This window comes from Lepus europaeus, chromosome 5 (assembly GCF_033115175.1).
Source record: "Lepus europaeus isolate LE1 chromosome 5, mLepTim1.pri, whole genome shotgun sequence".
NCBI lineage: Eukaryota > Metazoa > Chordata > Mammalia > Lagomorpha > Leporidae > Lepus > Lepus europaeus.
The window spans coordinates 117,204,184-117,229,787 of NC_084831.1; the positions used below are offsets into that span (position 1 = coordinate 117,204,184).

Genomic DNA, 25,604 nt, shown 5'->3' on the forward strand with positions numbered 1-25,604 from the left:
GTCTAGCCCAGGCCCAGCTGTTGTAACCCTCTGGAGAGTGAACCAGCAGATGGAAGACCTCTTTCTGTCTCTCCCTCTCTCTCTGTCACTCTACATTTCTAATAAGTAAAAAAAAAAAAAAAAAGAAGAAGAAGAAGAAAAAAAAAAGAAAAAATCAGGAAGGCCAAAAGGAGAACAAAGTGCCTTTCTAAACCCACCCATGACTGCCACCCTAGGAAACGCACTCTCCTCCCCAGAGCCCGCCCCCACGCAGGAGGCAGGGTTTTTCTTTTGGGCAAACCTGCTCCTTGGAAAGGGAGGTGGCAAAACCTGTTTGAAGAAGAGGTTACCTCCCTCCCACGCCTCCCGCCTTGGAGCAAGGACAACAACAAGCGCAGGAGAAAGGGGGTGAAGAAGGGTCGGGGGTGGGATGAGCAGCTCCCCGGCCGCTGCGTTTCGAGAAGGAAGACCGTGAAGATGGGAACCACACAAGAGGCCGGAAGAAAGATGCCAGATCTGGGGTGAGTGAAGACCTGGGCTCGCTTGATTCGAAGCGGGGAGTGACGAGTCTTTAGGGACTTTCCCAGTCTCCAGCTCTTAGCAGGTCAGAGCTCACCAGCTGCTAGAGGAAATGAGACTGAAAGAATTAATTTGCTGAGAAGGGATGGGGTTGGCTTTAGGTAGGAAATGTTAGAATGATGTGGGATTCCAGGGTAATTCCCTGGTTTAAAAAAACCATGGGGTCTTTGGTGCAGCAGTTAAGCTGCCACTTGGGTGCCTGCATCCTGTAAGGAGTGCCTGGGTTTGAGTCCCAGCTCCAGCTCAGCTTCCGGTTCTGGTTTCCTGCTAATGCACACCCCGAGGAAGCAGCACTGATGGCTCAAGGACTCGGGTCCCTGTCACTCAGGTGGGAGACCCAGATGGAGCTCTGGACTCCGGGCTTCTGCCTGAGCGAGCCCTGGCTGGTGTGGGTATTTGGGGAGTGAGGCAGCAAATGAGAGATCTCTTGTCTGTCTCTTTGCCTTTCAAATTCATTTTACATATATATATGTGTATGTATGTATGTATATATGAATGAAGTTCCTATATTTTGCAACTGATAATTTTTTAAAGATTTTTTAAAACTTATTTGAAAGGCAGAGTTACAGAGAAAGAGACTGAGAGAGATCTTCCATCCACTGTTTCACTCCCCAAATGGCCACATGGGGCTATGCCAGGCTAAAGCCAGAAGCTTCATCTGGCTCTCCCCTATGGGTGCCCAGGCACTTGGGCCATCTTCCACTGAATTTCCCAGGCATAACAGCACAGAAGTGGATTGGAAGTAGAGCAGCCAGGTCTTGAACCAGTGCCCATATGGGATGCCAGTGTCGCAGGCGGCGCTCTACACGCTGCGCCAGACTCCCATCCCGTCTTTACTTTCTAACTGCTCCCTCCAGAATGGCCATCAGGAAAGCTAACCCAGAACTGAGTTCAGGCCCAGGTTTTCCTTCCCAGCAAATCTCTCCCTCTCTCTACCTCCTATCCCATCTCTCCACCTCAGCCATGATGTCCCCCGGCCACCCCCCAGCAGTGAGAAAAGGCAGGCCTGACTAAGTGCCACCTCTCCGGCTCTGCCCGGTAATACCTGGGCGCGCCTGCCTGGGTTCCAGCCAGTTGCAATGTGGGACATCACTCATCCCTATTTGGTAAGCGGAGCCAAGGGCTGCAGTGGTAAATATGCTGATGAGCGTTCCTCTGCTCCTGCCAGGGGTGGCAGGGCGAGAAACACCTGTAGAGGAGACGAGATCTGAGCGCATTTTAAAGTGGGAACTCCGGGCTGGCGCCGCAGCTCACTAGGCTAATCCTCCGCCTTGTGGCGCCGGCACACCGGGTTCTAGTCCCGGTCGGGGCACCAGATTCTGTCCCGGTTGCCCCCCTTCCAGGCCAGCTCTCTGCTGTGGCTAGGGAAGTGCAGTGGAGGATGGCCCAAGTACTTGGGCCCTGCACCCCATGGGAGACCAGGAGAAGCACCTGGCTTCTGCCATCTGATCAGCGTGGCCATTGGAAGGTGAACCAACGGCAAAAGGAAGACCTTTCTCTCTGTCTCTCTCTCTCTCTCATTATCCACTCTGCCTGTCAAAAAAAAAAAAAAAATTTAAAGTGGGAACTCTGCCTTCATTACTGCTCATTCCAGCGTCTCCTGCTGGCTGCCCAGTTCCCTTAGGACACTACCTAGGTTGTGTCATGATCATCTTTTTATCCGGGGGTGATCTTAGGGTCAGGAAGGATGCAGAAGCAGAAGCAGGAGCAGCCCTGAGACTTGGGGAACTGGAGCTGAAGGAAGAATGGCAGGATGAAGAATTCCCTAGGTGAGGAGGCTGGGAGGAGGGAGGGATGGCCACAGAGGGAGGCAGGAATGGTGGATTAGGACTTGCAGGGAAGAGGTGCAAAAAAAGAAAGCCAAGGGGCGGGAGTTTGTGCAGCTGTTAAGTCGCTGCTTCCAACGCCCTCGTCCCACACTGGAAGCGTCTGGTTGAGTCCTGGCTGCTCCCCCTGTCATCCAGCTCTCTGCCACTGTGCACCCTGGGAGGCAGCAGGTGAGGGCTCCAGTCCTTGGGTCCCTGCCGCCCACGTGGGAGACCTGGATTGAGTTCTAGGCTCCTGTCTTCAACCTGGCTCAGCTCTGGCTGTTGTAGGTATTTGGGCAGTGGATGAAAGATCTCTCTCTGTCTCTCTACCTTTCAAACAAAACAAAAGTAAAATTATAAAGAGGAAGCAGAGGTGATAAAAATCATGACAAGAACTGGAAAATTGATACTTGGCTTGACGCCTTAACTAATATCTATGCTCCCTTTGCTTCGTCTTTTTTAAAAATAGGTGCCTGATTTGTTGTTTTACATTTTAAGGATTTATTTGTTTATCTGAAAGAGCTACAGAGAGAGAGAGAGGGAGATACAGAGAGAGAAAGAGACATCTTCCATCCATTAGTTCAATCCCCAGATGGCCACAATGGCCAGAGCTGGGCCAGCCCAAAGCCAGGAGCCAGGAATTTTATCTGGGTTTCCCATGTGAGTGGCAGGGGCCTAAGCACTTGGCCCATCTTCCACTGCTTTTCCTAAGCACGTTAGCAGGAAGCTGGATCAGAAGCGGAGCAGGGCCGGCGCCGTGGCTTAACAGGCTAATCCTCCGCCTTGCGGCACCAGCACGCCAAGTTCTAGTCCTGGTTGGGGCGTCGGATTCTATCCCGGTTGCCCCTCTTCCAGGCCAGCTCTCTGCTATGGCCCGGGAGTGCAGTGGAGGATGGCCCAGGTCCTTGGGCCCTGCACCCGCATGGGAGACCAGGAGAAGCACCTGGCTCCTGGCTTCGGATCAGCGAGATGTGCCGGCCGCAGCGGCCATTGGAGGGTGAACCAGCGGCAAAAAGGAAGACCTTTCTCTCTGTCTCTCTCTCTCACTATCCACTCTGCCTGTCAAAAAAAAAAAAAAAAAAAAAGAAGTGGAGCAGCCAGGACTCGAACCAGCACCCAGATGGGATGCCAGTGTTGCAGCGGGCAGCTTTAGCCCCTACGCCACAGCGCCAGCCCCCGTGCCCCCTTTCCATCTTTTCTCCTCTAGATTGCTTCCTGAGGAGGTTGGCCTTTCTGAAGCTCCTGAAGACCTTAAAAGAGACCCCCAGGCAGGTAGGTATCCCATTATGGACCCATTTCCTCTTTCATCGAAGTTCCTCCTTGAAACTCAATCCAAGTTTCAGGGTTGGTTGCTTTGTTTTCCCTTCCTCCAACCCCAGGTACCCCCAGCACCCTGGCTCTGTGTGGCCAGCGCCCCATGAGGAAGCGTCTTTCTGCCCCAGAGTTGCAGCTGAATCTGACCCAGGAGCCCGGAGGCAGTGCGGCTTCCCCTGCCCACTCGGCACCGTCCTCTCCCGACGGCAGTTCTGACCTGGAGCTAGAGGGGCTGGAAACACCTTCAGACTCGGAGCAGCTGGACAGCGGCCACGAATTTGAATGGGAAGGTGGGAAACAAACCGGGGACAAAGGTGGTAGAGGCAGTGGCCAGCGTGAGGCTCAGGGTGGACGTACGAGGACTGAAGTTAGAACTGATACATGGATAAGAAAAAAACAGGAAAAAAAAAAAAAAAAAGAACTACTACATGGGGCCGAAAGGTAAGGCCAGCAAAACTAGTTTCCTCACAATGGAAAAGTAGAGCTTATATTTTTATTTTATGTAAAAGGCTGACAGACAGAGATCAATTATCTTCTGGTTCACTTCCCAAATATCTGCAACAGCCAGGGCTGGGCCAGGTCGAAGCCAGGAGCCAAGAACTCCATCCAGTCTCCCATGTGGATGGCAGGGACCCAAGGACTTGAGCCATCATCTGCTGCCTCCCAGGATGCCCACTGGCAGGAAGCTGGACCTGAACCAGGGTAGCCAGGAGTTGAAGCAGGCATTCCGGTGGGGGGTGCAGTATCCAGGCAGCAACTTAACCACCACACCGCATGCCTGCCTACACAGAGCTGATAGATCCAATGGGAGGGCAGCCAGGAGAGGAGGGGAGTCCTTTGCTGATTAAGGGAAACGTGACTTACTGCCTGTTAGATGCTACCATTGAGCTAGGACAGGAATTACAATGATAAATAGGACAGGCCCTACCCTCAGGGAATTTTCTGTTTAGTAGAAAATACTTAAAAGGTACTTCAAAATGTTCATGGGAAAAGCAATTAAAAGTCAAACTTTATTTTTTTTAAAGATTTATTTATTTATTTGAAAGGTGGAGTTAGAAATAGAGGGAGAGGCAGAGAGAGAGAGAGAGAGAGAGATCTTCCACCCGTTGGTTTAATCCCCAAATGGCCCAAATGGCAGGAGCTGGGCCAGTCTCAAGGCAGGAACCAGGAGCTTCTTCCAGGTCTCCCACAGGGGTGCAGAGACCCAAGCACTTGGGCCATCTTCCACTGATTTTCCCAGGCCATAGCAGGCAGCAGGATCGGACGTGGAGCATCTGGATCTTAAACTGGCACCCACATGGGATGCTGCTGTTGCTATGCTACAACACTGGTCCCCTGTGCTACTTATTTTTAAAATTTTATTTAGTTATTTATTTTTATTTGAAAGGTTGAGAGATAACGCCAGCATTGTGGTATAATGGCTTAAGCTGCTGCCTGTGACACTGGCATCATATTTGGGCACTGGTTTGAGTCCCAGCTGCTCCACTTCTGACCCAGTTCCCTGCTAATGCACCTGAGAAAGCAGTGGAGGATGGCCCAGGTGGTTGGGCCCCTGCACCCACGTGGGAGACTTGGATGAAGCCCCTGCTTCCTGGTTTCAGCCTGGCCCAGCTCTAGCCATTGTGGCCTTTTGGGGAGTGAACCAGCAGATGGAGGTTCTCTCTCTCTCTCTCTCTCTGTAACTCTGTCTTTCAAATAAATAAAATAAATCTTTACCTGCTAGGCCACAGCACCGGCTCCTAAAATAAATCTTTAAAAGAAAAGAAAGAAGGGCCAATGCTGTGGCCTAGCAGGTAAAGCCACCTCCTGCAGTGCCAGCATCCCATATGGGTGCCAGTTCGAGACCCGGCTGCTCCACTTCCGATCCAGCTCTCTGCTGTGGCCCAGGAGGGCAGTAGAAGATGGCCCAAGTCCTTGGGCCCCTGCCCCCATGTGGGAGACCCGGAAGAAGCTCCTAGCTCCTAGCTTCGGATTGGCACAGCTCTGGCCATTGCTGCCATCTGGAGAGTGAACCAACAGATAGAAGACTCTCTCTCTCTCTCTCTCTCTCTCTTTCTCTTTCTTTCTGCCTTAGCCTCTCTGTAACTCTGCGTTTCAAAAAAAATAAATAAATCTTGAAAGAGAAAAAGAAAGAGAGACTGCAACAGCCAGAGCTGGGCCAGGCTCAAGCCAGGAGCCTGGAACTCAATCCTTAAGTTTCACACAGGGTTGTAGGGATCCGAGTGCGTGCTGCCTCCCAGTGTGTGCCTCAGCAGGCCGTGAGAGTCAGAGGTGGGGCCGGGACTCAAGCCCAGACACTCTGATACGGGATGTAGGTGTCCTGGCTGTTTAACCCCTGCACCCCAATGCCTCCCCCCACCACGGGTTGGAAGTACATCACAAATAACTGCCGGCAAAGGTCATAGTCTCCAATGCATAGGCTCCAGTGCAGGTGGACAGAAGGAAGAGGTCAGTCTGTCTGATTTAGGAAAGACTTCACAGACTTCTGGGCTGGGTGTAGGAGACTGAAGCTGATGTCTGTCACTTAGTTGGTGGAAGAGCATTCTAGGTTAAAGAAACAGCTCTAGTATTAGCATAGCATGATGGGGAATTCGAAGTATGACACATGTCCATTTAGACCAGAAGGCCAGCAGGGGGGGCACCAGCATTGTGGCACAGTGGGTTAAACCTCTCTGCCTGCAGTGCCGCCATCCCATATGGGTGCTGGTTTGAGTCCCAGGTGCTTTCTTCCGATCCAGCTCTCTGCTATGGCCTGGGAAAGCAGTAGAAGATGGCCAAGTGTTTAGGCCCCTGCATCCCATGGGAGACCCAGAAGAAGCTCTTGGCTCCTGGCTTCAGATTGGCCCAGCTCCAGCCATTGCAGCCACTTGGGGAATGAACCAGCAGATGGAAGACTCTCTCTCTCTGTCTCTGTCTCTGTCTCTCTCTCTCTCTGTAACTCTACCTCTCAAATAAATAAATCCTAAAATAAATAAATAAATAAATTCTGCCTGCAATGCTGGCATCCCAAATGTGCACTGGTCAGATTCCCAGATGCTCTACTTCCAGTCCAGCTCTCTGTTAATGCACCTGGGAAGACAGTGGAACATGGCCTACCTGCCTGGGCAGGTGGGAGTTCCAGACTCCTGGCTTTGGCGTGGCCCAGTCCCAGCCATTGCAGCCACTTGGGGAGTGAACCAGTGGATGGAAGACCTCTCTCTCTCTCTGTCTCTCCCTTTCCCTCTGTAACTCTGCCTTTCAAAAAAATAAATAAGTTCCCCCCGACCTTTTTTTCCTTAAAGAAGGGCAGCAGGTGAGGAGGAAATCTGAAAAGATAGTGCAGTGGTCTAGTCACGGAGGCCCTTACTGCTACACTAAGGAATTTAGATTTTATCTTGTAAGCAATGAGGAGTCTCAGAAAGATTTTAATCATGGAATTAACATGGTCAAGTTTAATGACTGAAAAGACTGGAAATAGCCAAAATATCTGTGAGTAAAATAATGTTTACTACAGGGCATTAACACTATGGAATTCTTTTTAGAGATTTATTTATTTGAGAGGCAGAGTCAGAGAGAGAGAGAGAGAGAAGAGAGAGAGAGATGTGTCTTCCATCCACTGGGTCACTCCCCAAATGGTTGCAATGGCTGGAGAGCTGGGCCAATCCAAAGCCGGGAGCCAGGAGCTTCTTCTGGGTCTCCCACATGGGTGCAGGGGCCCAAAGACTTGGGCCGTCTTTCTGCTGTTTTCCCAGGTGTATAAGCAGAGAGTTGGATCAGAATTGGATCAGCTGAGACTTGAACCAGTTCTGATATGGGATGCTGGTGCCGCAGGCAGAGGCTAAACCTACTATGCCACAGCGGCAGCACTAAAACTATGGAATATTGGGAGCCAGGGCTGTGGCACGGCAGGTTAAGCCACAGTTCTGTGACACTGATGTTCCATTTGAGTGCCATGAACGTGGACTCCTGCCAGCCACGTGAGAGATGCAGATGGAGGTCCGGGCTGCTGGCTTTGTCGGCCCAGCCCCAGCCATTGCAGCCATTTGGGGAGTGAACAGAGGACGGAAGACCTCTCTGTTTTTGTCTCTTTTTCTCTATAACCCTGCCTTTCAAATAAGTAGAATAAATGTTTTTTTAAAAAAGTATAGAGTATTAAATACTATACAACTATGAAGAAGGAGAGATCATGTAGAATGGCAGATACAGTGTACTATCATTTGAGTATAAAGTAGAAAAAAGAGAACTTGCTTTGTGGTCTTTAGAGTAGATTGAAGGAAAAGAGACCAGAGGCAGGGAGAGCAGGTAGAAAGCTAGTACCAAGCATAAGTGAGCCAGAACAGTGATAGTGGCAAGGCTAATAAAAGGGCGTAATGGAGGTAGATGGAAGAGGATGTGGGGTCCAGCTGGTTTGAGGGCAGATAGAGAAGAAGGAATGTCAGAATACACACTGTTCTCACACACAGGGCTAGATAGATGGGATTGTTCGTCAAGAAATGAAACAAGGGAGGGGCTGGCATTGGGGTGCAGTGGGTTAAGCTGCTGGCCACCCATACGGGCAACTTGTTTGAATCCTGACTGCCCCACTTCTTATCCTGCTAATGTACCTGGGAAAGCAGCAGAAGTGCTTAGGCCCTTGCACCCATGTGGGAGACCCAGATGAAGCTCCGGGCTCCTGGCTTTGGTTTGGCCCAGCCCTGGCTGTCATGGCTATCTGGGGAGTGAACCAGCAGATGGAAGATCTCTCTGTCTACTTCTCTCTCTGTAACTCTGCCTTTCAAATAAATAAATAAATCTTAAAACAAAAGAGAGAGAGAGAGAGAGAGAGAGAGAAAGGAAATCAGGGAGAGGAAGAAGAGGATGATTTTGGATCTGACAGGGACACATAAAGGAGGGATGTGCACTCCAGGCAGTCAGAGGTATGAATCTGGAGTTAGGAGAGAAGTTTGGGTTAGAGAGGCAGATCCGGGAGTCCTCAGCTTTCTGACAGTAACTGAACACGGGGACTAGATACGCTCGCCCAGGGGAAAGCATGTACAGAAACTGAATCCAGAAAAAGAAAAAGCCAGGTGCTGGTGAGAGCCACGGACCTGCCGTGGTGCAGGGACCCTGAGGCCATTGTCTAGTGCAAAGGAGAGGTTCAGGAGGTGCAGGAGAAATCCCAGGAGGATGGTGGTAGTGGGGTGATTGGACAAACTGAGGTTAAAGGGACAGGGAAACAACTGAGGAATAGGCGATCCAGTGGCAGACTCTAGGCATCTGGGAACTTGACAAGATACTGAAGGTAAGAATTGTCCTGCTGATCCCTCCCCATCGCTCTTTCAGATGAGCTGCCCCGGGCAGAGGGTCTGGCGGCCAGTGAGGCTGCGGAAAGGCTGGGCCGGGGTTGCGTGTGGGACGTGGCTGGAGAAGACGGGCATCGCTGGAGGGTGTTCCGAACAGGACAGCGGGAGCAGCGAGTGGACATGACTGCCATTGAGCCCTACAAGAAAGTCCTGTCTCATGGAGGTAATGGCTAGTGTAGACAGAGGGGTAAAAACAGTGACTTCTGGAATAAAAAGGCCAAGCTGGAGACTCGGTCATTGGGTTCAAAACTCCTTCCTGTAACCTGTACAGCACCTCAGAGCCCATCAACTTAAACAGAGATACTGTCTTGTCAACACATACTTCTCTTCGCCAGGTTACCATGGTGATGGACTCAATGCCGTCATCCTCTTTGCTTCCTGTTATCTACCCAGAGGCAGCATTCCCAACTATGCCTATGTCATGGATCACTTGTTTAGGTGAGGTGGAAGGCCTGAGGGGCTACAGAGCTACAGAGGGCATTATGGGAGGAAAAGAAAAAAAAAGTCTCCTTCCAACATCTGTACTGATTGTGGAGTCTGCAGTAATGGTCTTCGTGCTCCCTGTGACCCCCAACACAGGGCTCCCCTGCAATTCTGTCCCCCAGGTATATGGTGGGGACTCTGGAGCTGCTGGTGGCTGAAAACTACCTGCTGGTTCACTTGAGCGGCGGCACAAGCAGGGCCCAGGTTCCACCTCTGGGCTGGATACGCCAGTGTTACCGCACTCTGGATCGGCGGTGAGACCCCAGGATGAGGGCGCCGCAGTTCTCTGTGTTTCTTCTCCATCTGTTCATCCTTTCTTCTTTTTAGCTGCTTCCTCATTCCTGTGTCCCTTTCCAAGCCCCGCCTATCCTGGAGTTAAGGAGATCAGGTTTCAAATCTCGCCTTTATCATTTACCAGCTGCATGATGGGCGCAAGCCACTTTACTTTTGGGGCCTCAGTTTCCTTATCTGCAAATAGCAACAGTCGTCTCTTTGCCGTTGGGTACTTGTGAAGGTGGAGTTAACGCGGTGGCACAGCCTGGCACGCGGAAGGCAATCTGCCTCCTCTGCCATCTTACCCTGGATTTCATTTCTACAGCTGCACCGTCTTCTTCATCCTCCTCTTCTTAAATAATGCTACTTAATTTAAGGACAACACTTGACTTAATAAGGACCTTCTTTAGCTTTTCTTTTTGTTTTTCTTTTTTTTTTTTTTTTTTTGACAGGCAGAGTTAGACAGTGAGAGAGAGAAAGGTCTTCCTTCCATTGGTTCACCCCCCAATGGCCGCTGCGGCTGGCACACCGTGCTGATCTGAAGCCAGGAGCCAGGTGCTTCCTCCTGGTCTCTCATGCGGGTGCAGGGCCCAAGGACCTGGGCCATCCTCCACTGCCTTCCTGGGCCACAGCAGAGAGCTGGACTGGAAAAGGAGCAACCGGGACAGAATCTGGTGCCCTGACTGGGACTAGAACCCGGGGTGCCAGTGCCGCAGGTGGAGGATTAGCCTAGTGAGCTGCGGTGCCGGCCAACTTTTCATTTTTTTTAAAGATTTATTTATTCAGCACTATATTTAAACCTATCGATGACAATTTTCCTCATTCTTGGTTATGCTGTAGTGCAAAAGAATTCCTGGCTCCGTCAGTTGCATAGCTGACTTGTGCCATTCTGCTGTTGCTTAATGGAGTTAAGGAATGTTGAAAAAAAAAAAAAAAGGATTTATTTATTTATTTGAAAGGCAGAATTACAGAGAGGCAGAGGCAGAAGCAAAAAGGGAGAGGTCTTCCATCCTCTGGTTTACTCCCCAATTGACCACAACGACTGGAGATGCGCTGATCCGAAGGCAGGAGCCAGGAGCTTCTTCTGGGTCTCCCACACGGGTGCAGGGGCCCAAGCACTTGGGCCACCCCCCACTGCTTTCCCAGGCCACAGCAGAGAGCTGGATCAGAAGTGGAGCAGCCAGGATCGGCACCCACATGGGATGCCGGCACTGCAGGCAGGGGCTTTACCCCTGCATCGTCTTTTCCTCGCTGCCTGCATCCCTGACCTAGGCCTTTCCCCTTTATGTGTCCTTCTCCCCTGTGTTTCCCCCATCTTGCTTTTTCTTCTTGCTCCTCCTTTTGTGGCCTCTGCTGATTGTCTCCCACCTGGAGATGTATAAACGGTCGGTCCTGGAGGGCTGGAGAGGTGTGCATGAGGCACTGGGTGAGACTCAGTAAAGAGTGGCCTTGAAGGATTTTCTTAAAGCCAGGAGCATAGACAGGGCTAGACAAGGTGGGTGAGGCTGAGGTTACAGCTGAAGGAGCAGGGGCTTCTTCCCCGCCACCTGAGAAATCTAGAAATGAGAGAAGTGAAGGAAGTTACAAAGCCAAAGGTAGCGCCTCCAGACCTTCGGGCGAGCAGGCAGATGAAGTCGGATGACCTCATCATATTCTTCAGGCTCCGGAAGAACCTGCGCGCCCTGGTGGTGGTCCACGCCACGTGGTACGTGAAGGCGTTTCTGGCACTGCTTCGGCCCTTCATCAGGTACCAGCTCCGGGACAAGGGCTCCCTTCCCTTCGCCCCATTTTCAAGTAAAGATGGAGAAGGTGTTGCCGCAGCCTGATTTTTCCAGCCTTAATCACTCTGCCCCTTACGTTTCCCTTCCTAAGGGTCTCAGAACCCCTCTCCTACCAGAACAAAACACGAGTGCTTTACCCTCTCTTTTCAGTTCCAAGTTCACACGGAAGATCCGTTTTCTGGACAGTCTGGGAGAGCTGGCCAAACTTATCTCCCTGGATCAAGTCCACATCCCTGAAGCTGTCAGACAGTGAGTCCCGGATTTAAGGGTACGGGGACTGGGGTGGGATGTGTGAAGCCAATGAGACACCGTGCTTTCAGGTGCTTCAGTGTATCTGGGAAATCCCAGAGACACAGGGAAGAAATTAAGGGCTGGCGCCGTGGCTCAATAGGCTAATCCTCCACCTGCGGCACCAGCACCCCGGGTTCTAGTCTCAGTCAGGCAACCGATTCTGTCCCGGTTGCTCCTTTTCCAGTCCAGCTCTCTGCTGTGGCCCAGGAAGGCAGTGGAGGATGGCCCAGGTCCTTGGGCCCTGCACCCACATGGGAGACCAGGATAAGCCCCTGGCTCCTGGCTTCGGATCAGCGCGGTGCGCCGGCCACAACGCGCCGGCCGTGGTGGCCATTGGAGGGTGAACCAACAGCAAAGGAAGACCTTTCTCTCTGTCTCTCTCTCTCACTGTCCACTCTGCCTGTCAAAAAATAAAAAATAAAGAAAAATAAAGAAGAAATTAAGGACGTTACTGCATTCCACAAGAACAAATCAAAGAACCTTACATAGATATGTAAGAGGTGACAAGCAATGAAATAGTCCCAGCACAGAGGTTAGAGATGACTGAGAACAGCCCTAGAAACAAGGGTTCTGTCTGGCCCTGAGTAGGAGAGCATAAGCTGTGCGGGCGAGGGGTCCCAGGGGCAGAAGATGCTAAGTGATGACTCCGCACCTGGTCTTCCAGCTTTCTGAATGGCCTGGCTTCCTTCCCCAAGCCAGTGAGAGAAGCCCCAGGCCTGCTCCTGAACCACTTCTCTCTCTCTGTCTCTCCTCAATCACAGGCTGGACCGGGATCTCCACGGCTCAGCAAGTGCCTAGCACCGGACTGGGTAAAGCGCTCAGAACCAAGCAAAGATGGTGATCTGCGCTGCCTGACTCCAGAAACTTCCAAGCTATTGTGTAAATCTTGTCTGCCTCACCACTGGATCTTCTCCCCAACGGCACGGCAGCCTCCTCTAACCCCCCTCCAGCAGGCCTCCGAGGGTGGGAACCTGATCTGCTAGCTGATAGGGTGGAAGGCATTTAGCATGGCACATGCAGAGCTCTGGGTTTTAAACCTGCTTTCGCTACTGAACCTTGGGCAAATAATTTTCTCTTTGGGCGCCATTTTCCTGCCCTGTAAGTGTGGGAGCCCGTAATGCTGTCCCCAGGTATTCCAGCAGCCGGTGAGGGGTGAGGGGCGGCCGGAAGGGCTCCACGGGCCCCTGCCAGCCTTCCTGCTAGGAGCTAGCAGTCAGTTCCCTAAGCTGCGAAGACCCCCGGAAGGGGCCCTACTTTCCTTCTAAGTCGTCCCTGCCGCCTGTGAACCTGTCAAAACCTGTATCTCCGCCCTCTCTGGTACAGTCACACCTGTAGCGGTTAATAAACTGCGATGAGAGATTTAAGTCAGCACCGAGGAAGCCAACGGCTCTCCCCCAACCCCTTACATCACAATCCGGCCTTCGGTTCTGGCTTGCGGGAGTTCTCACGCAAAGGTTCCGTTGGGTTTTTTAGCTCAGCCCCTGGGGCTGGGGAAGCGCCCGCGGGGAGGACGCGGGGGAGGGGCGTGGCACGTGTCCAGCGCCCCGTGGCCTCCGTTCAAACGACCCCGGCGGGTCGGCGGGTTGGCGGAGAGCAGAAGGGAGGGAGAGAAGGTAGGAGCCTGGGCCCGCCTCACCGGCCTCCCTCCAGCCCCAAGCCGCCCAGCCCCATGGTCCCCGCCGCCGGCGCGCTGCTCTGGGCCCTGCTGCTGAGTCTGGAGCCCCTGGCGGCGGGGGCCCAAGGCCAGACCCAGACATCCACCGGGATGCAGCGGGTCAGTTTCCGCTTTGGGGGCCCCGGCCCTGCCCGCAGCCACCGGAGCACCATCGGTCCCCCCCGCACCGGCCCCCGGAGGCCTAAGATAACTCTGGAGGATGAGAATGACGCGGTGGCCACCGCCGACCGCCTGGCAGGCCCTGCGGCGGCCGAGCTCCTGGCCACCGTGACAGGCATCGCCCGGGGCTCTGAGGCCAGCTTCGGTGAGGATGAGACTTTGGAAGAGGGGGTTGTGATAAATGCCAGAAAGAATAACAGCAGGATGCTGATTCCCAGTGCCGCCCCCAGTACAAATACCGGAAGGACCTCCAGCCCGGGGAGGTTCGTGGCCAACACCCAAGAGCCTGAGATCAGGTTGACCACAAACCTGCCACGCACCACCATGAAACCCAGGGACATTCTGACCTCCGAGGTCACCCTGAGCCACTGGTCGACACCGGGCTCCACCCCAAGCCGGTGGCCAGCACCCTCACCCACAGCCATGCCACCTCCCGAGGATCTGCGGCTGGTGCTGATGCCCTGGGGCCCGTGGCACTGTCACTGCAAGTCAGGCACCATGAGCCGGACCCGATCCGGGAAGCTGCAGGGCCTTTCGGGACGCCTTCGAGTGGGAGCATTGAGCCAGCTCCGCACGGAGCACCGGCCTTGTACCTACCAGCAGTGTCCCTGCAACCGGCTCCGGGAGGAGTGCCCCCTGGACGCAGGCCTCTGTCCTGACACCAACTGCTCTCCGACCACCACCACCCAGACCACCACCACCCCTACCATGCCCCCCATCCACCTCAGACGCAGACCGCTCATCCCGCCCCCCAGCCCCAGCCCAAGCCCAGCTCTGGCTTTTTGGAAACGGGTCAGGATTGGCCTGGAGGATATTTGGAACAGCCTGTCTTCAGTGTTCACAGAGATGCAACCAGTAAGTGTTGGGTGATGAGCCTAACAAATCCTGACCCCAAAACCCCTCGCTGAGCCAGCCAGTGTGCTTGCATGAACTGTTACTGACTTACCTGTTTGGTTACTGACTTATAATAGACATGGGCTACCCACATTGTTAGCCATTGCTTCTACCTATGATTTCTTGAGCAATTGCTGGTTGGGTATTAGGAAATATGTGGTATTGGTCATTTGATGATCATTGACCAAATAGGACTGCAGACTCAATTAGAAAAGGCAATGGATGGATACGGAGGGCGTTAACTGATGGACAGTTCTGACCTAATGAATTCAGCGTAATGGTAACGACCCTTATTTAGTCTCATCCCATTACGGACGAAAGCTAGTATGTGGCAGAGCCACAAGTTATTGTTTTAAAACAGGTTTGCTTGACACCAGTGCCCATTCTTTTCACCACCACCATCCCAAAGAACTGTCCTGGGATCCTTCCTGGTAACTTAACGTCCATGGAAGACAAGTCCCTGCATTTCCAAGAGCCACCAAAGGTCCCAGTTGTCCTGGTAGTTTCAATTGAACTGGAGGTCAGGACCTCCGAGGAGAGGGAAAGGCAACAAACAAGGAGTAACTTGGTCCTTCTGCCACTAGTTTCTCTTTGTCCAATACTATTACTGAATCTAAAGAAGGCAGGGCTGGCCAGTGCCGTGGCTCACTAGGCTAATCCTCAGCCTGCGGCGCTGGCACCCCAGGTCGGGGTGCCGGATTCTGTCCCGGTTGCCTTTTCCAGTCCAGCTCTCTGCTGTGGCCTGGGAGTGCAGTGGAGGATGGCCCAAGTCCTTGGGCCCTGCACCCCATGGGAGACCAGGAGAAGCACCTGGCTCCTGGCTTCGGATCAGCGCGGTGCGCCGACCACAACAGCCATTGGGGGGTGAACCAACAGTAAAGGAAGACCTCTCTCTCTCACTGTCCACTGTCTGTCCAAAAAAAAAAAAAGTGGCAGGTCTGAGGAAGAGGGCTTGCTTGTGGCGGCGGGGGGAGGAGGGGGCACGAAGCAAGGAAAGGAAAATATGGATGTGGTTGTAATTTCTCCATTTTTCTCCCTCTACCCAGATAGACAAGAATCGAACATGATGTGCACTTCATCTACAAGAGGTGTCAGTATCTCAGCCTCTCCTACCCTTCCGACTCCAGCACCCACTATATATTTTTAGTACTAAAAAAAAACACACCCATATTACTTGGGCTTATTTCTTTTTATAGAGGTATCTGAGTTAGGGGACTCCATCAATCTTTTCAATCCTAAAACTGAACTTTGCACCTAGCAGCCTCTGCCTTGTTCCCCTACTCTGTCTCCAGGATAAAATGTTGATGTTGCTCATCTTCCTCATTTCCAACGTTGTTTTTAAACCAATCCTTTTATTTTTTTAAATCTCAAATAAATGCCAAAGGAATAGGAGTAACAAGGAACTGAGCCCTTGAAAGATGACGGTGGCACTCTTGTCTTCCCAGCGCTCGGCCTCTCTCCTTGGAAAAGGCAAGTGTGGGCACAGAATTCCAGCTCATTTTCAAGGAGGTATCTTCAGCAGCCATGTTCTTGAATGCAACACACACACCTGAAGTGATTACTCTGCAAATATTCTGCTTCCATTTTTTATTTAAAAATGTATTTAAAAGTCCAACAATTTTTTAATATAAATTATGACTCTCCGTTTCCATCACTTTATTCTTAAAGTGACAGTAGCCTACGTATTAGACAATGTAGCTAAAGGATAGAGAGCACCAAAGGGAAGATTGTGTCCAAAGAATTGGCTTTAGAATGAGGCTGGAGGTGAGGAGGACCGGATTCCAGGAGTCCTCCACCATTCTACCCTGTACTGTGAACCCCTTAGGTCTCCAGATCCCTCAGGCAACAAGATGGGCTTTCAGAGCAACTGGCTTGACAGAGTAAATTGGAAATGTGTCGCTATGTCCAATTTTAGACCCTGAAAAACTAGAGGGAAACACACTGAAATCAGGAAAAATTAGAACCTCAGTCACCGCAGGTGGGGATGAACTGGAGAGCTGGATCCCAGTTCCCCCGCTCCTGACCCCCTCCCACTACCATAAAACAGGATGCTTCCTGTTACAAAGCTGATGAGACACACACACATACACACACACCCTCACTGCCTTCTCATTTCAGAGCAGGCAAGCGCTCATATGTCTTGTTCTGCCTTCCTAATGTAACTAACCTGCACCAACAGGGCCAGAACAAAAACACCTGAGAACACGGAAAGGGCCGAAAGATTCTGCTCCTGCGTTGCTTTCCCACCCAAAGCAGACTCTTCAGCCAGGCAGGGATGGAACCTGGTCTTCATACAAAAACTCCCTGAGTCTTATTCGTATCTGGTTTCAGATCTAGTGTACAGAAATAAGAGTAAAAATCCGGGGAGGATAAGCTGGGGTGTTTCTAATGCTTTCATCACTCCCCGGAATCCCACCATTCTCTGTTCATGTGTCTACCCTGCAGGGACCCCCCCTCTCCCCCAGAGAGCAAGAACAGAGAAACATGGTTACATGTCCATCAGACAGGAGCCTGTGGAAGCATAAGCAATGCACTGAGTAACTGTTTGGAGATATGTGCAGCCCAATTGAGGCCACCTGACAAGGAGTCCTAGCTCATCCACGGCACAGGCTTAATGTGGATGAGTGTGTGTAGGGTAGGGGATGGAAATCACTTCAGAGTGTCTGAACAATAGAGCTGGCTCTCAGCTGTGGGCAACTTTGCCCTTAAAAGGAAGACATTTAGCAACGTACAGTATAGCCCTCCATTAGAAAGAATCATCCAGCCCAAATGTCCTATGTGTCCGGGTTGAACAACCTTGTTTCGGAGCCCCCTCCTACTCTTGTGCTGTGAGGATCTTAAGGCCCCTAAGCTCACATCCCCTATGTATCTCACTACCCTTCTCCTTCTCAATGCCCAGGAAATCCATCTTGAGATAAAACTCCCCACTTTGCTGTATTCAGGATTTCTCTCTAGACCCCTCTTCCTCTCACCTGGGCCAGCAGGGAGGTTGGCAGAGGGCAGGCCAGGTCTCCCAAGGCTTAAATGGAATGTCATCAGGTTAAGATGCATCTCTTTAACTCTTATTCAATGGGAAGCAATAAGGTTCCTAATAAGGATGGGGAGGTTAAACACAGAGGTAGTAGGATGGGGGTAATTAAGAGAACTCCAACTTTTAATTTTTTTTTTAAAGGAAAGTTGCTGGGAAGCTAGCAATGCTACAGGAACAGAATTAAAGGCCTAACTAGAGAGAAGACCCTGGTATTGAAAGAGAGAGAGAGATTGAAGGGCTGTGAGCTTAAGTTCTGAAATCTACAGAAAAATGAGTGGTCACCCGCCCAGCCCCTGCAGGATGTCTGCTTTAGTTCACTCCAGGAGGAAACAGAGGGCCAGGGAGGCAGGGAGCTTTTCCGCAAAGCCGGCTTCAGCTTTGGTATTCTTGCCGACCTACTGCGTTTAAGGAGTTCCGGGTTAAGAGTTAAAAAACGGTGGCACCCAGACCATCATTCAGGAGAACAGGAACTCATTCCAGGTTCCCAGAGAACTCCTTTCTCAGATCTGAGGATATGCAGGGTTTCAGCTGAGCTCCTCTGGCCAACGTCAGTCCTGCTGCCTTGACCCCATCTCCAGGAGGGGCTGTGGCCAGAGGGAGTGCAGGGAGTCCAGCCCCCAAGCCTTCTGAGGCCCTGTCAGGCAGATAGGGAGAAAAGAGCCTCTGGGTCACTGGTTCTAGGAGGGTTCTGGGTTGGGGGCAGCATTTCTTCTGGGCTGGACACAGAATGGGAACTTCAAGATGGCAGGACCTAAATAAAAAAAAAAAAAATTTTTTTTTGTTTCAAAGGAAGAACTGCTTCAAAGAAAGCAGAGGCCTTAGTGAGAAGGCACCAACTGGTACAGACTTTTAACTCCTCCATGGTATGCTCTTTTATTTCTGTCTACGTGACCCCCTATCTTCTTTTTGGGTTCTTACAGTCTGGAATCTTCCATTCTAATTCCCTCTCACCCCCTTCCCATTCTCACATCAAAGGATCAGGGTTCTGAGCAGGGGCATCAGGGTGTGTGGGTACAAGGCTGAGTTGCTGGGTGGGTTTCTCTAATCATTACTCACCATTCCTGCTGGGAGCTACAAGCCCCTAGAATTGCTCCATGGCCTATCTCGGTTTCCCTTGGATCTCATCTGCTCCTGAACTGCACCTGTCTGTGAGAAAACACATTGGAGACACCCTCAAAATCTTCATGTCACAACATGAGGTCTGCCCTGGGCACTGCAGGGAGGAGGTGGGCCTTATCTCCTTGACAACGACACTATCCGAAAAGGTTAAAGCTAACCTGTCAGTCCTCCTTGGGAAGTCAGGGCCCTCCCTTCACACCAGCCTTCATGAGGATGTGAGAAAGTAGGTCTTTTACTGGTAAGATCTCAGAAAGGACTCCCCATATATAGCTGAGTAAAAGAATTCCATCCCCACCTGTAGGTCCATTCTTACTCTTAAAAAAAAACAAAAAAACAAAAAACTTATTTATCTATGTGAGAGGTAGAGTTACAGAGGGGGAGAGAGAGATCTTCCATCTGTGGGTTCACTTCCCAAGTGGCTGCAATGGCTGGGGCTGGGCCAGGCTGAAGCCAGGAGGCAGGTGGGTGCAGGGGGCCAAGCATTTGGGCCATCTCCCACTGTTTTCCCAGGCCATAAGAAGAGAGCTGGATCAGAAGAGGAGCAGCCAGGACTTGAACCAGCACCCATATGGGATGCCAGCACTGCAGGCAGAGGCTTAGCCTACTACGCCAGATCCATTTATTCTGAAATGCATCACAGACATTATTTATGACAGAGGTGCTCAGTACTCCCTCCCCCAGTACTCCCAAGCACAATGTGACTTACTGTGACACTAAGCAATGGAGGGTTGAGGTTTTTGGAAGAAGTCTCTGACTATTAAGACATATATATATATGCATATATATATATACACACACACACACACACACATATATATGTATATGTATATATATATATATATATATATATATATATACACTCCCCACCCCAAGGAAGAACAATCTGCAGTGGTGTTTGACCTAGAGGTTAAGACGCTGCTTGGGGGTGGCTGTTCTGAAACGGCTTAAGCCTTGGGGGGTGGACATTGTGGTGGAGCGGGTTTGCATCCGATAATGGAGTGAACCCTGTCTACTCTGCTTCTGATCCAGCTTCCTGCTACTGCATCAGGAGGCAGCCACTGATGGCCCAAGTACTTGGGGTTCTACCACCCACATGACTTCCTGGCTCCTGGCTGTAGCATGGCCCAGCCCAAGCTGTTGAGGGCATGAAGGAAGCTAAGCAGGGGATGAAAGATCTCTTCACCTCTGTCCATCCCCTCTCCCTCTGTCTCTTTCAAAATATAAAAGATGCTGTTTGGGATGCCTGCATCCCCTATTAGTCAAGTCTGGGTTCTACTCCCAATTCCTGCTAATGCACACTCTGAAGGCAGCCAGCAGGGGATAGCCCAAGTACTTGGATCCCTGTCACCTGTGTCAGAGACCTGGATTGGGTTCTAGGCTCCTGGCTATGGCCTGGCCCAGTCCCAGCTGTTGAGGGCATTTAGGGTATGAAACTAGTAGATTGGGGGGGGGGGGGGCAGTGCTGTGGCGTGGTGGTTGAGGCCACTATCTGCAGCACCAGCATCCCATATGGGTGCCAGTTTGAGGCCCAGCTACTCCACTTCTGATCCAGCTCCTTGCTAGTGCAGCTGGGTAAAGCGATGGAGGATGGCCCAAGTGCTTGGGCCCTGGCACAGGCTCCTGGCTTCAGATCAACCCAGTTCCAGCCATTGGGGCCACTTGGGGAGTGAGCCAGTGATTGGAAGATCTCTATCTCTGTAACTCTGCCTTTCAAATAAATAAGTCTTAAAAAAAAAAAAAAAAGGAAAGAAAAAGTCAAAGTGATGGAAATTAAAAAAAGAAACTAAAAAGAAACTAGTAGATGGAGCTCCCTGACTGTCCCTCTGCTTTTTGAATAAAATAAAATTTTTTTTAGTGTCTGGTGCTGTGGTGTAGAAGGTTAACCTCTGCTTGCAGTGCTGGTATCCCATATAGGCACCCATTTAAGCCCCAGCTGCTCCACTTCAGATCCAGTTTCCTACTAATGTGCCTGGGAAAGCAGTAGAGGATAGCCCAAGTCTTTGGACCCCTGCACCCATGTGAGAGACCTGGGGGAGGTTCCTGGCATTGGAACAGCTTAGCTCTGGCCATTTCTGTCATTTGGGGGTGTGAACCAGTGGATGGAAGTTCTGTCTCTCCCTCATCCTGTAACTCTGCCTTTCAGATAAATACATTTTTTTTTTTAATAAAAAAAAGAACAATCTGCTATGTGTAAATATGAAGGAAGCTAGCCCCACACGCCTGAAATGCCAAGTATCAGGTTTACACAACTTGTGGCCAGGACGAGAGTTCTTGCTTCCCTACTGAGCATTCTGTGAGGCCTCTTGTTTGAACTTTCAGAAAGGGAAACAGTTACAGCCCCCCTCCCCCATATACACCTCTCCCCGTCCCCTTGTTACCATGGCAAGTCCGTCTCCTGCCCCCATCTCGCCGGAGCCAATATGAGTCAGGTGAACAAAATTCATTGGTTCTCCAATCATGGTCCGGTCAATCCGCCTTCTCTTCTTCTTCTGCTTGGAGAAGACAAGGAGTCATGTCTGAAGCCCCCTCCTCCAGTCACAGCACAGAAGGGGAAAGTCTTAAAAACTACTAAGGAAGGCGCTAAGGGCTGGGGTGGGAAGAGGGCCAGTGACATTACAACAGGGCAATCACCAGGGAATGAAGGCAAAGCTGGAATAACAAAAGACACAAGGGCCAGAGTGGCGCAGGTGGTGGCCTGCAGGGTGACTACTGAGCAAGGGAAGGACGTGTCAAAGTCAGCTGCGGCTGATGAGGAAACAATGGAACACAGGCAGGTGTAACCTCCACCTGCAGCCCTGGCCACACAGATCATCCCGGCAGGGAGAGGCGCGGGCAGACTACTTCGCAGTACACGGTAACTGATTTCTGCCTGGGGTGGGGGTGGGGGTGGCTCACCGGCTGGGGTTTCTCTACCACACAGCAGCCCAGTTTGTGCCAAAATTCACTCATGTTCCCTGAAGGTTCCAGCTTCACTCTTCTGCCCGGGGCCCCACAGGGCTCTTGCTCTGGTGCTGGGACCACCCACTCCCTGCTGTGGTTCACTCAGCAGGACAGGTTTAGAGAAAGCGGGATCCTCAGGACCCTTCGCCACGCAGGGAAGGTCAGTGCCTCGGACCCTGAGAGGCTAACAGGGCAGCCAGGAACCAGGCTGTGTCTTCATCAGACGCGGAAGCCTGGACAAGCGGAAAGTAAAAAGAGAGCTTAGTGAGAAATCCCAGGGCTCACTGGCCCCCGGAGCCCCTGATGAGCCCACAGCCTCTCAGCGCTCCCTCTGAGGCGCCAATCCTACACCCTCTCGTCAATCTTTCTCAAACACAAGAACAGCCTGACGCTCCAAGGAGGGAACAGAACACGAGGTGGTCAGGAGCAGCGGCTATGAGGGGCTCTCGGGGTGAGGAGACAAGAGAGGACCAGAGGACAGTGGCAGACATGAAGGAAGTCTAGCTGTGGTACTCCAGCTCCCTTCCCTCAGGGTCTGGGGCAAGAGGGGAGGGGAGGGGCAAGTAAGTGACTCTGAAGAGGAAATAGTGGTTTTTGTTCTCACAAACAAGGACTCCGCCCTGCCCCTCCCTTTTTCCTTACCTTGCCCTTGGACAGCTGTGTTTTCTTCACGAACAAGGGACCTTGACCACCTAGGTCCCAGGAGACTAACTGCAGCAGGTCAGACCTCAAGAAAGCCCTTCCGCGGTGAGCAATTTCTTCCCCAGTTCACTGCCCTGTCCCTCCTCCTCTCTCTCCACTGAGATCCAACCCCTCCCAGAAGCCATTCAGCAGTGCTTTTACTACTTGACCTTGACAGCCTTTCCGGCAGGCTGTGCATGCCCAGTTCATCCGCGTCCTCTCACTCACTGCACAGCCACACCTTGTGGGTCCTGCAGAGATCACCTATGTACAGGCTGGAGGCCCATGTGCTGGTGGTCTTCTGTCCCGCGGGGAAAGGTTTACCGGCCTCCCCACTCTTCACAAGCCCAGCTGTGTGGCTCGGCTCTGCCTGACACCCTACATGGCCTGCCTCCTGCTCCCTCCCTCCCCCCTCCCCTCACGCTGTGACCTGCTCTCTCCTACCTCCTCACCACTTCCACCCCCCACCTTCATCAGCCAACCAGACACAGGAACTTTCCAGTAGTACTGGTGTCTATGAAAGAAGGTCCTCCTGTTCTCACCCCTGCCAGCCAGGGCAGGGCCCACCTGAGGCTCCTCTATTCTCACTGTATCTGCCCCCCTCACCCTCCAGCCCCATCCTACCTCAAGGCTTCCTACCTGGGCAGTTTCAGGAACATTACACTTTAGCACAAGCAAGACTCCCCCTTCCTTCTAAGCCTGGAATCCTGATGTTCAGGCTTCCTACACTGATCTAAAAACTGAGAGGGTCTTTTTATTTTTGTAACAGCCTTGAGATGAGACCACAGGAACACTGAAACGCAGCTTCTAGGGGAGGGAAGAGCCCAGGAGCCTGGGCTCTCTCCCGCTTCCCTTCCCACCACTGGAAGGGAGGAGTAAGCACACAGGGCGGAAGTCAGCAGCAGCTGCCCTGAGAGGGGTGTGCTCAGTGGGAAGGCGGTCAGTCACAGGCTCTGCAGTGGTGGTAGTGGCAGGTGGTCAGGGGGGGCGAGGGAGAAAACAATGGAGAATCAGAGGAAACCCCCAACATCACCACAGGCTGTGCTGAGACTGGACTCTCCCAGCATTCCCCACCCTGCTCAACGCTGAGTGGACAGGGGTGGGTGATGCTGGGAAGGGAAGGGGGGGAGAGGGAAAGGGGCAGTGGAGGAACAAGGACGTTTCTGTTTCTTTTCCAGGGACTTGACCAGAGCTGGGTGGAAGGAAAGACGGGTTTGTGTGTGTGTGTGTGAGAGGGAGAGAGAGACTTGGCATAAATGACCAATGATGATGAGAAGTGACCAGGAAATTCCATTCCCCAGGACATCAGGGTGTCTGAAGCTTGGGGGTGGGGTCAAAATGTGAGGGCGAATGTGATGGTGGTGGTGCAGGGTGGGGGGAAGGGAACTGGGCCAGAAAAGGAAGTAAGAGCAATTGGCTGTCACTCTCCTATAAAGCACTCAGAACAGAGTGCGTGCAGGAAAAATGAGGTCCTGAACCGGTAAAGTGAGGAGCAAGGGGCACCCACCTCCAATGCCACTCTTGGTGAAAGGGAGGGCTCCGGAGCAGGATTAGCTAGCACAAGGCCACATCCCCATGGCCGAGCAGTCAGTACTCACAACTGAGCCCCTCTGACTCCCAGACTCAAACACAGAACTGGAAGACACCCCCCAATACGTGTACACCATCACCACCACCAAGATCACAGCTGGACTCAGCAGCCTCAAAGCTGGGGGGGGTAAGGCAGAAGGAATGGGAGGATGTACAGAGGTGGTTCCCTGGTCCTGCTGTAGCCCCAAACCGGTTCTCCTGGTCCCGCGGCCTCCTGCCCCAAGGCCTGCAACCCGCTGGCTGACAAGCCTTCACAAGAAGCAGCTGGAGAAAGAGCTGAGAGAATGGAGTGGGCAATTCTGGCTGTGGGCCCGGAGATGCAGCTGGTCCCTATGGGGCCACCCCAGACATGGGGGCTCTGTGGGTCCCAGAGTACAGTCAAGTGACAGGCCTCTGCCCTGGCATCACCCCTGCCCTTCCCGGGGAAAGGTCTTGCCCGGGTTTAAGAGGAAACAGAACTAGGGCCTAGGCTTCCCCTCCCCCAGTATGTTCGCTCACAGACTCAAGGCTTCTGCCCGTCCTCCCCCAACCCAGAAATCTCTGCTGCCAGCAACCTCAGCTAGGATGTGCACCTCTCTTGTGAATTTTTCTGTTTTCCGGGGCTGCCTCAGTCTCAGGTTTAGACCATCCAGGACCCAGATCCACCGTGTCTGGCTCGGAAAAGCCCCTGTCACCTCCCACCTCCCTAGCACTCCAGCGCCTCCTTTCCCTTCGACCTCTGCCGGCGCACGGCACGGGCCAGGAGGACAAATGTCACCCTGGGGGCGCCCCTTCACCCCCCACCCAGCATCTCGACCGTCCGAGCCACCTTCCTCACCCTCCCCACCCCCAGCATCCGGTGCGTCTCGGCCTGACCCGGCAGGCTGGGCGCGCGGCCGGGGGGCCCACCCGCGGTCTCTCACCTGCTCCTCTCCGGCATCGAGGCGTCCAGCTGCAGCCGGTCGGAGGCTCCCGCTCGGTGCCGGCCGGTGCGGGGCTCCCGGGCTGGCTCTCGACGCGGTAGGGGAGCCGAGGGCGGGCCGGCAGAGGTGGGGCTGCCGAGGGCGGAAACGGCAGCGACGCGATTACGAAACCCGTCCGGCTGGGAGCTGAGCGCACAGCTCCCCCTGGGCTGCTGAGAATCTGCACGGTGGAGGGACGTGGGAAGGGGCCTCGGCTGCCGCGCCTGCCTGGCCGACTGGAGAACGTGGATACCTCGTGGAGGGTCTGGCACGCGGGCCAGGCCCCCGGATCGCGCGTTCCCTTTGCTCGCCAGGCATTGAGGGGCAAAACGTAGCGGGTCGCTCCCCCCACCCCAGTACCCCCCAGACCTAACCAAGTTCACGATTCGCAGGAACCACACCCCAATCTCTTCTGCTCCATCCAAACGGGAACAGGGCTAGATTTACCATTGTGAGGGTGGAGAGGCGAGCTGAAGAGAGGGACTGGGGGAGGGGTCAATAATTTTTATGGTTCTCACAAGCACCTGGTAACATTAAGTCTTTACGCTGGGGAGACAGGGACACTCCCTTCCAATGTTGTCTGGAGTTAAGATCTTTGATCCTTAAACCTAAAAATCAGAGGACAATTGGCTGCTCATTCACTGCACCTGCGAAGGTGCTGGAACCGACTGGGAATAATAAATCAAGCCTACGGAGATGCTTTCTTCAATCCCCTCGCCCTCCCTAAAGCGTTCTGGAACCTATC

At 52.6% G+C, this 25,604-nt stretch overlaps 3 protein-coding genes and 1 non-coding gene across 4 annotated transcripts; 3 read left to right on the top strand and 1 right to left on the bottom strand.

Annotated features, from left to right (window-relative positions):
* Window positions 1-456: 456 nt before the first annotated feature.
* Window positions 457-12,627, top strand: BNIPL (BCL2 interacting protein like). Its single transcript, XM_062190138.1, has 10 exons — window positions 457-500; window positions 2,235-2,327; window positions 3,574-3,638; window positions 3,746-3,970; window positions 8,982-9,164; window positions 9,337-9,439; window positions 9,607-9,738; window positions 11,418-11,504; window positions 11,689-11,787; window positions 12,591-12,627. Exons 1-10 carry the CDS (start codon window positions 457-459, stop codon window positions 12,625-12,627), a joined length of 1,068 nt encoding a protein of 355 aa, XP_062046122.1.
* LOC133761324 (small nucleolar RNA SNORA46) lies at window positions 10,542-10,678 on the top strand. Its single transcript, XR_009866126.1, has one exon. It is a non-coding gene; the product is annotated as a small nucleolar RNA SNORA46 (small nucleolar RNA).
* Window positions 12,628-13,498: 871 nt separating the features above from the next.
* On the top strand, window positions 13,499-15,624 carry C5H1orf56 (chromosome 5 C1orf56 homolog). The gene is made up of 2 exons (XM_062190139.1): window positions 13,499-14,518; window positions 15,604-15,624. Exons 1-2 carry the CDS (start codon window positions 13,499-13,501, stop codon window positions 15,622-15,624), a joined length of 1,041 nt encoding a protein of 346 aa, XP_062046123.1.
* A 459-nt stretch (window positions 15,625-16,083) lies between these two features.
* CDC42SE1 (CDC42 small effector 1) lies at window positions 16,084-24,932 on the bottom strand. Its single transcript, XM_062192218.1, has 5 exons — window positions 24,821-24,932; window positions 21,603-21,880; window positions 21,086-21,196; window positions 18,645-18,734; window positions 16,084-18,339 (listed from the first exon to the last, which is right to left on the bottom strand). The coding sequence occupies exons 2-4, from the start codon at window positions 21,654-21,656 to the stop codon at window positions 18,660-18,662; spliced, it is 240 nt and encodes a 79-aa protein (XP_062048202.1). The 5' UTR covers window positions 21,657-21,880; window positions 24,821-24,932; the 3' UTR covers window positions 16,084-18,339; window positions 18,645-18,659.
* Between the last annotated feature and the right edge of the window lie 672 nt (window positions 24,933-25,604).

What these genes read in the sequence shown, in the direction of transcription:
- CDC42SE1 (XM_062192218.1), bottom strand. Translation starts at nt 21,656, where the DNA reads ATGAGTGAATTTTGGCACAAACTGGGCTGCTGTGTGGTAGAGAAACCC. An exon ending in TGGTAGAGAAACCCCAGCCG is followed by an intron (nt 21,197 to 21,602) that starts GTGAGCCACCCC and finishes TTCTCCAAGCAG; the next exon opens with AAGAAGAAGAGAAGGCGGAT. An exon ending in CAGGAGACGGACTTGCCATG is followed by an intron (nt 18,735 to 21,085) that starts GTAACAAGGGGA and finishes GTTTTCTCACAG; the next exon opens with ACAGGTGCAGTTCAGGAGCA.
- BNIPL (XM_062190138.1), top strand. Translation starts at nt 457, where the DNA reads ATGGGAACCACACAAGAGGCCGGAAGAAAGATGCCAGATCTGGG. An exon ending in CCACGAATTTGAATGGGAAG is followed by an intron (nt 3,971 to 8,981) that starts GTGGGAAACAAA and finishes TCGCTCTTTCAG; the next exon opens with ATGAGCTGCCCCGGGCAGAG. An exon ending in CTGCTTCGGCCCTTCATCAG is followed by an intron (nt 11,505 to 11,688) that starts GTACCAGCTCCG and finishes CTCTCTTTTCAG; the next exon opens with TTCCAAGTTCACACGGAAGA.
- C5H1orf56 (XM_062190139.1), top strand. Translation starts at nt 13,499, where the DNA reads ATGGTCCCCGCCGCCGGCGCGCTGCTCTGGGCCCTGCTGCTGAGTCTG. An exon ending in TGTTCACAGAGATGCAACCA is followed by an intron (nt 14,519 to 15,603) that starts GTAAGTGTTGGG and finishes CCCTCTACCCAG; the next exon opens with ATAGACAAGAATCGAACATG.